Here is an 11,546-nt window from a genome sequence, read left to right as displayed (position 1 = left end):
TTAAAATGAATGACTATTTTTAATGCTTAAAACCAGCATGTTCTTATGCTTCCTACAGATTGTTTCATGAAGTACTGGGAGAAAAAAAATCTGTGTGTGATCATTCATGTATAACCTAATATAAACAACATGGAAATACAGAACAGCAGCTTTCCAAAATGTTCTTACCAAAGAGAAATACGCCCTCCCAGCTCAATCACACTACTTCCCTGGGGCAACACAGCAATTGGTTGTATGGAAAACATAATATTTTCAGATGGTAATGAGCAGAGAAAGCATCTTTAACCCATCAGTTCTCCCTGAACCTCTAATAAATAACCCAGGGACTAGAAGAAGTCCAATTGATTGCAGTTCGGGTACTTCTGCTGTACAGTAACTGTTTTTCAAAATGGTGTATGAATGCTGAGTTCATTAAATTGACACATAATCTACAATACGGTGTGTTTCTTAATGCCTAAGTCCACTTATTATCTATATTCATATTTTGTATGTATCTGCTATTCTGCTAGCCAAAATGTGCATGAGGCTAATTGAACCTCTGGAGTTTGTTAATGGATTATTCCTGTGGAGTCAGGGTTTGCTTTCATGTGTGTTGGGTTATTGAAAGACACTTTGGGCAGACATTTTGGTTCTTTCCAAATGAATGTGAACCACAAACAACCAGGTAAATATTATTCCCGCTGTGTTTATGCCTACACAATGTCTCCAAGACTGTTTCCTATTGCATTACCATTCAGGAAAAGTCTGTTCTTTCAGATTTTTTGACCTGAATACTGTACAGACCTCTGCTTCACAAGATGACATTATTCTGGAGGGCATTAAGTGGAGTAAACCCAACATTACAATGGCATCTGCAAAGAAGGCTGATCTCTGACCATCTCTACCACACCTATACTGCTTTATCTGATAAAAAATACTTAACAAAAAAAACTTGCTAGAATATGACACACATTTCCAATATGCTTTTGTACAAATTACTGGCATTGTATAGCTCATTTACCTGATGAGACTATTAAATACACTAATATTTTTTCTCTGTTTAGAAGTAAAATTGTAACAACTTCAAACAAAGCACAAGACAAACACAAATCACAACAGATATCTCAGGAGGTTACCTGCGGAGTCTCAAAAGTTCTGTGAAGAGTCTGCTCTGTTTGTTCAAGTGTCCTCTGGGTCATCTCCCTGCGGGTTTCTTTTATAACTGCTGTCTTTCAAGTACAAATGCGATAGGTACTTCAGAAATTATGGCAGATGATAAGTTAGACAAGCATGCATTGAAAAAGGGAACTACAGATTTAACCACAGGACGGAAGGCTCCATACAAGCACACAGTTTAGCCCAGAAATGGTTTTACTTTATACATTTATTTATTGGGGGTTAATTATATACCGTAGTCTGATAATTCTCTAATAACTTTGGAAAAGTGGAATGTTTATTCAGTGACTGAAAAGAAATAGTATATAGCTAGCTACCTACTGAGCACTGCTCATACCCCAAGTTGTTCTTCCCCAGAAAATGAAATTCAAACATTGCTGGAAAACTGTGCAGGTTTTGCCTAATGGTTTTATACCATCTTGGCCAATGCTCTTGCCATAGAGCCAGTGGTATTTTGAGAAGTTACCTGTACCAGAGCAAGACGAGCTTCTAAACCTGAGCTGTGATCCACAGCGTTGGATAACACAGGCTCACAAGCAGGACAAGCAGCAGAAACCAAGCCAAGAGCCTAGAGAAGGGCCTGCAGAAAACAGGGCTATATGTGACAGAGTTATAGGAATGGCAAGAAGGCGGCTAACAACTTACATTCCTTAACAATGTGGATTGCAAGTACAGAGAACCCCATTAAATGTGCAGGTGACACAAGCTGGGAGAGGTGGGGGCTTTGGAGGCTAAAACCAGAATTTAATAAGTTCTTGACAAATTGATGGAAATTGGGTGCCGTTCAATATAGACAAGCTCTCAACTTCATTTAGACATTATCATAAATAATCAGTTGTCAAATGATTAGGTATCTGTTCTACAGAAAAGGATCTGGGGTTTTGAAGCGTCATAAACTGAAAGAGGAATAAACAATGTTGTGCACTTGCAAAAAAGACACCCCAGGCCAGTGAAAAGTGTCCTCTGCAAGACACATGAAGTAATCCTTCTGCTCTGTGCCGTGCTGATAAAGCCTCCGCTCACGTGCACTGTGTCCAGCTCAGATACTGCACTTCAGAGAGCCAGGGAGCAGATGAAGAGAAGCCAGTACACAGCCAAGGATACTGCGAGAGCCTAGAAAGTACCAGTGAGGAGGCAAGTTAAGGGAAGACTTGTAACACGTTAAGGCTTCTCTCCAAGTCCATTGGGCTGGGACTAGAAGATAATTACAAGTAAAATCCAGGTTAGATGTCAGGGAAAGCTGTCAGTGTTGGATAGGGAGGCAGATGCCTGAGGACTGAAACAAACTGTGACTGGGCATCTATAGACAAACATCAACCTGCAATGACAGTCGTAATCAAATCCTGCCATGAGGCACAGAGATAAATTACGTGACTGCCTAAGATTTGGCCAGCCCATATGTCTCCGAGTAAACAGCTAATTAGTGGGCCGAGAACTCTGACATCTACGTTGAAATGTTTCTGTAGAAAACAGGGGAAGCAGGATTTTAATAATAAACAGTAGTCACAAAAAAGGGTAAGTAAAGGTTATGCTCTTACATAGGCCTGGCTACATCACTGTACATCTGAGATGCTTTTTTGGAATAGGTCATTAAAAAAAACCAAAAAAAACAAACAAAACCTTTTGTGCTCATAAGCATCCTCCAGTGTCCAGAGAGGTGCTGATTCATCAGCTGCTTAAAAGGCTGGATAGATGTGTGTTATGTTTCTTCTCAGTTACCACACAACCCGTAGCACTGTTTTTGCTAACACAGAGATTTATTCAGGCTTCAGAGGGAACCACACTCCAAATTAACTCCCATTTGGGTGAGCTCTTCCTTCAGGCTCTGCTCCTTCCAATCCTTCTGAGATACCTCCTGGCAGGAGCAGCACATTGGGGACCGAGGACAGTTGTGGTCTCATCAAGCCCAGGGACGTGCAGTTGGCCAAACACTGTGACATTTCAGTGATTTCACAACAATTAAATGACACTTGTGAGGAGGGAGGGACAGACTGGCACCCCAACTGTACCAAATCCCCAGGACTCCCACATTACTGTCTTGACCGTACATCTCTGCACAGCAGGGAAAAATCTACTCAATCTGTGCTGACAAACCTAATATTTAAAATTCACAGAGATGCTTCTCACAGTTAGCAGCTGTGACCTGGCGGACACAGCTCAGCAGCCATCAGTTTTACACCGGCAGTGGGTTGTTGCAGTGACTATTGAAGCCATCTCACAAGTGGTGTGTTGGGGCAATCAGCCCATTTATTTAGTCACAGTTGTGCCAGTATCAACATTTTTTCCCCCTTTGTAATCCTTTCTCTCTAAGCTGGAATCAAGCCACGGCAAAACTTTTCTATTTCGCGCTGTTAGTTTCGTAACTCCCTTCTTCCGTGCGGCACTCCTCGCCGGGACGAACGCCCACCCGCTCCCTCAGCAGCTGGAACCGGCAGGCACGGACCCCCGAGCGCTTCACCCCGGCACCCAGCCCTCCTCTGGGACGCACAGCGCCAACAGCCCCGCCCGGCGGCCCCACCCCTGCCCTGTTCCCTGTTCCCTGCACCCCAGCAGGACCCGGCCCCTCCCGTTCCCCCCGCCCGCTGGGCGGGTCCGGCCGCGCCTCCCGCCGGGGCAGGGCCGGGCGGGGCCGTGTCGCGCCGCTGAGCTCATCGCTCGGCGCCGGAAAGAAGCCAGGCGGCGGGAGCCGGTTGCTTGGGCCCAGTGCTGCTGCTCCTCGGGTGGGCGGATGGGGCGGCCGGGGTCTCTGTGCCTGCGGGGAAGGGGTCTCTCCGTGCGGCGGTTGTGGCGGGGAGGGAGGGGAGGAGGAGGCCGGGTCCCCTTTGCCCGGCGCGGCTGACGCGCCGTGTCGCTGTTTCTCCCCAGATGTGGGCTGAGCTGTTGCTTCTGCCCTGCAGGGCCGGGCTGCGGCTGCTCCCGCCGCTCCGGCTGCGGCACCGGGCGCCGGGCGCCATGAAGCTGCAGACCCCCCAGTTCCAGGCGCTCTTCACGCCGGGGCTCCGCAGCCTGGCGGGTGAGTACGGACCGGCCGGGGGGACGGGCTTCCCTGGGCAGGGGAGGGGGCCCGGACTGCTGCGGCCTGGGTCTGCGCTGCTCTTCGGCTCTGGCCGCTGTCACCGCAGAGTGTCCCAAGGGACGTGGTGGAGCTCGGTGTTCATCAGCTGCCCTGGCTAGTTTGTTCCTGAAGAAATTTGGATTCACAGTTTACTGTGCTCTGGCACAAGAAAGCTAAGCACTTTTCTCTTGTCAGCGACTGACTGGGAGGAGTGGCTGCCACGCCAGAAGGCTGTGCTGCCATCCAGAGACCTGGACAGGCTGGAGAGTTGGGCGGGAAAAAATTAACAAAATGTAACAAGGGAAAGTGTAGAGTATTGCATCTGGATAGGAACAACCCCAGGTTCCAGTAAATTTGAGGTTCAATTAGATTTGAGAAGGAACTTAGTGAGGGTGACAGACACTGGCCCAGGCTGCCCAGGGAGCTTGTGGAGTCTCCTACTCTGGAGACATTCAAACCCACCTGGACACCTTCCTGTGTAACCTCATCTGGGTGTTGCTGCTCCGGCAGGGGGATTGGACTGGATGAGCTTTTGAGGTCCCTTCCAATCCCCGACATTCTGTGATTCTGTGACTGCTGAAGTGTTCCACAGCCCAGAGTCCCCCAGTATTAATTCAAGTCCCCCAGTATCAAACCTGTTAATACTTAAATTATCAGAAATGCCCCAGAAAAATACATCAGAAATGACTGGGAAAATAGATGTGGGTGCTTAGCTGTGTACCTGATCTGTGTGTTTTGCATGAAGCTGTGATATGTGTCTTGCTGCTTACTGCCTATTTTAGTAAGTATTCTCACATCTATGATCTTAATTTGTGCAAAGTTAGGTTACAGCTGACAGTGTGCTATGGTTTTTATTTGAGACAGTGCTTTTCCTTCCCTTCCCAGAATTGTTTGAGAAGAAGAACTATGAGCTGAGAGTAGCAGGAGGTGCTGTGAGGGATTTACTGAGCGGAATGACACCACAAGATATAGATTTTGCCACTACAGCTACGCCAGCAGAGATGAAGGAAATGTTCACATCTGCTGGTATTCGCCTGATCAATAACAAAGGAGAAAAACACGGAACCATTACTGCCAGGGTTGGTTTATGATTTGACTTGGATCTTTTCTAACTGTATCTGTGAATGTGCAGCATTTCCAATAGAGAACTGGTAGCATGTTCCTTCTTTGTTACGAGTTTAAATGAGAGCCTGCTTTCAGGTATGGAGTGATTTTTTTAAATTACCTTTTGTTTGTAGAACTCCATTAATTACCACATTTTAAAGCATTTTACCTCTGCATAACCCATTCACGCTGCTGTGTCATCACTCTAAAAGATAATGTAGGCCACCTAAATGTTCAGACAAAGTGGGGAAGTTGATCCTGGTGTTCCCTGCTCCTGATTTCCCAAGTCTTCCTTCCTCTACCTTGCTCATTCCTCTGCCTCTTATTCTGTCTTCTGCAGGAAGATTTTTGCAGGCTATCTAGAAAAAGAATAATTAATATTTTCAGGTGTTTGTATTTCTTGGTTGTCTGCTTTACGTGAAAACATGGTACTTGTTGGTTTGCATGTATCCAGCTTGAGCACTGTGTGCAAATATGAGGCTGAAAAATTATACCGCTTTTACATTTATATTCATGATTGTGTTGAAGTAACAATGTCTGTGGGATTTGCAGCTCCATGAACAGAATTTTGAAATTACTACTCTTAGAATAGATGTTGTCACCGATGGACGACATGCAGAGGTTGAATTCACCACTGACTGGGAAAAGGATGCTGAAAGGAGGGATCTGACTGTCAATTCCATGTTTTTAGGTAAATTATTTCAGAAGCAAATATTTAGATGAAACACTGCTTTTCAAATTAAGCCAGTAAGTTCTCCCAGTCTCTTTCCGTTTTGGGTTTTTACTCCTATCTGTTGAAATATCTGTACAAATATGTAAGATGACCTGACCAAACAGGTCAAATCACACAACTTGTCTTCCATATGTTCAAATGAGAGTCTTTAATTATGCCAGCCATGTTTGTAAATTCATATTCTTCTATTTTTTTTCTTCTAGGTTTGGATGGGATGCTGTATGATTTTTTTAATGGATATGAAGACTTGAAAAACAAGAAAATTAGATTTGTAGGAAAGGCAAGTGAGAGAATACAAGAAGATTATTTACGAATCTTAAGATATTTCAGGTACTAGGTTTTGCCTTTCCTAGCTTAAAAAAATGAGCTAAGCATTGCAGAAGGTTTCAGAAACATGCAAAAAGAGATCAGTGATGTAAAAAGAGTTGTAATTGTCATATTTTAAAGTTTCCTCTAGTATTTGGAATTTGAATATTTAACATCTTCATGACATTGATTCTCTGAATAGCAGTAATAAATGGAATAATTGTTCTCAGTCTAACATATTTTATTTGGACAGATTTTATGGAAGAATCGCAGAGAAACCTGGTGATCATGAACCTAATACACTGCAAGCAGTTAAAGAAAATGCCAAAGGTTTGGCTGGAATCTCAGGAGAAAGGATTTGGATGGAACTGAAAAAAATTCTTCTTGGAAATCATGTAAATCATTTGGTTCGCCTTATGTATGAGCTGGATATTGCCCAATACATAGGTAAAGTGAAATGAGGATTGTTTTCCTACTCCTGTATCGTATACAAACAGAACTGCAGTGTGGCAAGATGAGATAAAACTTTTTACCTAACAAGAAATCAGATTTTTTTTTCCCCCCACATTTATTGCTAACGCTCTTTCTTGCGCTTTTATGTGTATATTGTTTTAGGACTACCACTTGATGGAAATTTAGAGGAATTTGACAGAGTCTCTAAAAATATTCAAGATCTCTGTCCAAAACCAATGACTGTTCTGACATCGTTGTTCAAGGCAAAGGATGATGTCACCAACCTTGATCTGAGGCTGAAAATCTCAAAAGAAGAAAAAAACCTTGGTCTCTTTTTAGTGAAGCACCGGCAAGAGTTAACCAAAGCTATGGGTCCAGAACCACTTAGACCATATCAGGACTTCATAATGGACGTAAGCATATTTCATTTTGAATTTCCAGTTTGACAGGGTAGCAGAGATGATGATGCTTAGTGGAAAGAAAGGGCCTTCAAGAGTCAAGTAAGAGCCTTTTCATTGGCAGACTTGTTTATTTGTCCTAGGCAAATTTTTACCAGGGTTTTAAAGAACATGATATTTCCATCAGAAAGGTGAGATGTATTGACAAAAGGTACTAGCCAGATTTGGATTGCTGGCAGTAGAAGATCATCATAGTAACTGCAGTAATATCTCTCTGCGTTGTTGATAACCTGTTCCAGTTAACTAAGGTGGGGTTGGTTTGGTTTTTTGGTTTTCCTCTTTGTTTTCCCCTGGAGAGGGGACCAGAAATTAACACAAATGTCCTGACATGTCTCTGCAACATAAAGCAAAGACTTTGCTACAAAAATATTCTTTTCCTTTAATATAGTTTTGCACGAGGATAAATAGCAGACATTTCTACCTGGGTACAAAAGTCTTTTTTCTTTCCTAGCCAAAATACTGAGGCTCTAAATTAATTCTTAAGAAATTATTTGAAACAAACAAACAAAAAACCCCCACTGTATTTTTAGCAGTTCTGAGCACCTTGTGTTCCATAGCAATTTTTTGATCGGATTTAAAAACCTACCTTTGAGTCAAGCTGAAAAATGTCATGATCAATTATGTGAAACAAGTTTCCTGTGACCATATGTAGGGACTGACAGTTTGCTGTGCTGTCCCAGCTGATCTCCCCTTTGAGAAGGGATCTGGACCTCCAGACTCCAGGTTTTTATGTGCAGTTCAGCTCTTGAATCGTGTACTGAAAGCTGGTGCAATTTGAGGAGAATCGGTTTGTGTTCTCCGGGAGGCGTGCTGTGAACTAGGCAGACTGTGACGTTCTTCCACAGCAAAGTTGGAGTAATTTTGGGTTGAAGTTCTGCACTTTGATAGCAGTACCTGAGACTGAAAGTGAGAGACAGCAGTCTGAGTGAGGCCTGGCTCCCACAGGGAAGGAAATAGTTCCTCTCCAGTTGAAGCTTGAAGATGACAGTTACAGCTATTACCTGGAATTCCAGAAGTCTCCAAGGATCTTCCAGAGCCTCCAAGTTAGAACTGAGTTTTAAAACTTGTGAGGCAGGAGAAGTCCTCACTTTCACAGTTCCATCGTGTCCAAATGTTGCCTAATGAGATGTCATGGGAGTAACGCAATGTTGAGCACAATTTGAGCTGTTTTCTACTGTTTCATAGTGAATCCTCTCTTGTTTGTTTGTTTGGGTTTTTTTTCCTTTTAGTCTAGGGAAGCTAATACAAATTCAAGGATCTGTGAGCTTCTAAAATACCAAGGAGAGGAACATCTTTTAAGAGAAATGCAGCAATGGACTGTTCCTACTTTCCCTGTTAGTGGCCATGATTTAAGAAAAATGGGAGTGTCTTCTGGAAAAGAAATTGGAGCAGCATTACAGCAGTTAAGGGATGAATGGAAGAAGAGTGGATACCATATGGATAAAGAAGAACTGTTAAGCTGCCTGAAGAAATCGTAAAACTGAATAATAGTAGAGAACTGATTGTGTCCTGTTCCAAGCGTGAGTAAGATACCAGTCAGTATTCTGTCACTGTACACACAGCCAATATAGCGTTTGTCGTATTTAAGATCTTTAGACAGCGCAGTTCTTCTGTTGCTAATTCATAATTTCTGTGAAGAGAGGTTTGATTTTGTAGTAATGTAAAACATTATTTGCCAAGTTCTCCATTCTCTAACTCTTTTTCTTGTATTTTAATGATAAACTTATTTATCATTAAAATATAAAGTAAAAATGCTTTACTTGACTCTGGGGCATTAGAGGTGTCATCAAGATTTTTCTCATTTGGATTTTGCTTCATTTAAAAAAAAACAAAAAACAAACCACCCAAATAACCCACCATCCTCCCCCAAAGACGTTTCACTGGATAAAATCCTGGGGTTTTTTTGTGCCTCGGAGAGTGACACAGTGCCTAGAAATAATGAGCTCAACTCTAATGATCTGTCTAGATACCAGATTGAAATACTCCAGCAGTTCTCTAACAGTCTTACCCTGTAAAGCAATTCTGTTTTCTACAAAGATTTTTATTTTCCATAATTCTAGAATCAATTCTAGATTAAAAGGATGACCTAGCTGAGTCAGTGTCATGACCTTCTTGTCTCTTCAGTAATTTTCCAGTAACTTGTTTATCACCGAGTAACTAAATCCATAGAAAACTGGTGAAGGGGTCTACAGTGTTTCCAGCTTGGTGTGTGAAACGTGCTGTTAATGTCCATGTCCAGTAGTTGATTCCTGATTTCGTTCCTGTCTCTTTCCCAGTGATGTACGAGAAGTTAAAGGGGTTTAACTCTGAGTTAAAGCTGATGGGGGAAGGAGCCCAGACAAGGAGTTGTTTGCGTGTAGTAGCTGATAACTCATAGCGGGAGTCAATGAGGAGTTTGTAGCCACCAAGTGATGCTGTGACAGGTGGGTTTTTGCAGCAATGCTGTTCCTGGTTGGTCTTAATGAACATGTATTAGCATCTCGGGCTTTTTTTGGTGTGTTTTTAAAACAAAACGAAACAGAAAAATAGCTCTGAGAGCAGCTATTGTGTGTATAAATTTTATTGCAGGTTTAAATTTTCCCATAAAACCATGGTAACTAATAAAATTGTTTGGACTTCATTTTCCTCAGATGTCATTTTTGTAACACTAGATGGCAATAATACCAGAGCAGTGCCACAAAAATCAGCATTTTATGCTTTCACACAGACAACTTCCCAGCTGTGGGTTGTTGTTTGGGGTTGTTTTTTTTTGTTTTGTTTTGCCTAGAAAGTCAGTTACTTTAAATAAATTATTCTAAAGGTACTTAGGAACTTCAGGAAGACAGCAAGGGAAGAAAAAAGTGCTGTTTTTCTTTGTTAATAAGGCAAATCTCGTAAGAACATGAGGATGTTTGATTTAATTACGTAATTAATTTGAATCCTCGTTGTGCAATTTATTGAACTACTGCAATCTTGGGAGGGAGGTAAGTCATTAAATTTAGAACTATACCAGACTGTCTTAAAGAATACTTCACAAAACTACATCCTTTAAAGCAACATTTGTGGAGTTGGTAAAATACTAGCAGCTACACTTTATCCAAAATTGTTGTCAGGGTCAAACTCTACTTCGAGGGATGATTTTTAAGGATGCACACTTGAAACCTTTCCAATTTCTAGCACTTGTGAAAACCAGCCAGCATCTTAATTAAACAGTGCTGCTTTCAATTGAATGACATTGACACATTTGCTCATACAGTTCATTTAAAAATCAAGTTAGGCTTGAGGTTTCCAGTTGGTCTATCCAGCATTTCTGTTTTACTGTATTTGAAGAAATACGGGCCATAGATATATACATTGTGTGTGTGTGCGCATGAGTGGGCACAGTGGGGCGAGTGTAATATATATGAAATATATGTTATTTTAATAGCTATTATCTATATATCTATAAAGTTTAGGAGTCATAAACAGATACATTATGTGTGTGTGCCTATGGTGGGAGTGTAATATACAGTTATTATATAAATGTTTATATATGTATGTGTGTGTATATATAGAGATAGATATATATACATATATACACACACATATAGCGCTTAGGAGCTATAGATAAATCATATATATGTGTGATCTTCTACATATATATGTCTGTTCTTCTACATGAGGACCCAGGGATACTAGTAGGATGGGGAAAAAAATAAACGCACAGAGCATCAGACATAAACCCTCCGTAACAAGATTGCAGCTATGATACTAAGAAACAGGTGAAGTTTGTCCTCAGAAAGCTCTATTTACCTTCTCTAGGAGAGGACTCCGATTAAGAAGTAAAACAACACGCTTCCATTTCAGAGCCTTTATAATTTGTCTGTGGATTCAACACAGTCAGGGACAATATTTTCAGATAGCCAGTGCTCTACCAGGGCTTTCATTCAGGTGGGTGACCTTTCTTATATGCTTCAATAAACAAATCCTACTGAACCCTACACAGGTGACTGGCTGTACTATAATTATGCCTTTTCCTCCCTTAAAAAGCTGCTTCCAGTTCCAGCCAGACAGTAAAGATTATGTTACCATGGCAGAGGGTTAGTGCTGGAGAGACTAACACTGTCCTTCATTATCAGGCTGAGGAACAAGACAAGGATTTAAAGCTCTGACATTTTAGGCAATTTCTTTATAATGTGGTAAAACAATAGCTCCTTAAGAGATTGAAATTCAATTCAGGATCTTCCTGTACCTGTATATTCCCTGAACTACCCATCCATAGCATCATTTAGGCATTGTACATCCAGACAAAGCTATATGGAAA

The 11,546-nt window shown here is 41.8% G+C and overlaps 1 protein-coding gene across 3 annotated transcripts; it reads left to right on the top strand.

Moving 5' to 3' along the window:
- Positions 1-3,831: 3,831 nt before the first annotated feature.
- On the top strand, positions 3,832-11,349 carry TRNT1 (tRNA nucleotidyl transferase 1). 3 transcript variants are annotated; one of them, XM_080350640.1, is made up of 9 exons: positions 3,832-3,875; positions 4,021-4,168; positions 5,096-5,289; positions 5,867-6,005; positions 6,251-6,377; positions 6,607-6,800; positions 6,969-7,219; positions 8,494-8,784; positions 9,541-11,349. In XM_080350640.1, exons 2-8 carry the CDS (start codon positions 4,021-4,023, stop codon positions 8,740-8,742), a joined length of 1,302 nt encoding a protein of 433 aa, XP_080206766.1. In that variant the 5' UTR covers positions 3,832-3,875; the 3' UTR covers positions 8,743-8,784; positions 9,541-11,349. The 3 variants fall into 3 exon arrangements, with proteins under 3 accessions (XP_080206766.1, XP_080206765.1, XP_080206767.1); XM_080350639.1 differs by having other exon boundaries at positions 8,494-11,349; XM_080350641.1 differs by lacking the exon at positions 9,541-11,349 and having other exon boundaries at positions 8,604-8,719.
- Positions 11,350-11,546: the final 197 nt, after the last annotated feature.

Source organism: Nesoenas mayeri (assembly GCF_963082525.1).
Source record: "Nesoenas mayeri genome assembly, chromosome: 10".
Taxonomy (NCBI): Eukaryota; Metazoa; Chordata; class Aves; order Columbiformes; family Columbidae; genus Nesoenas; species Nesoenas mayeri.
The sequence above is the reverse complement of the archived record's forward strand: the minus strand, read 5'-3'. Positions and strand labels throughout refer to the sequence as shown.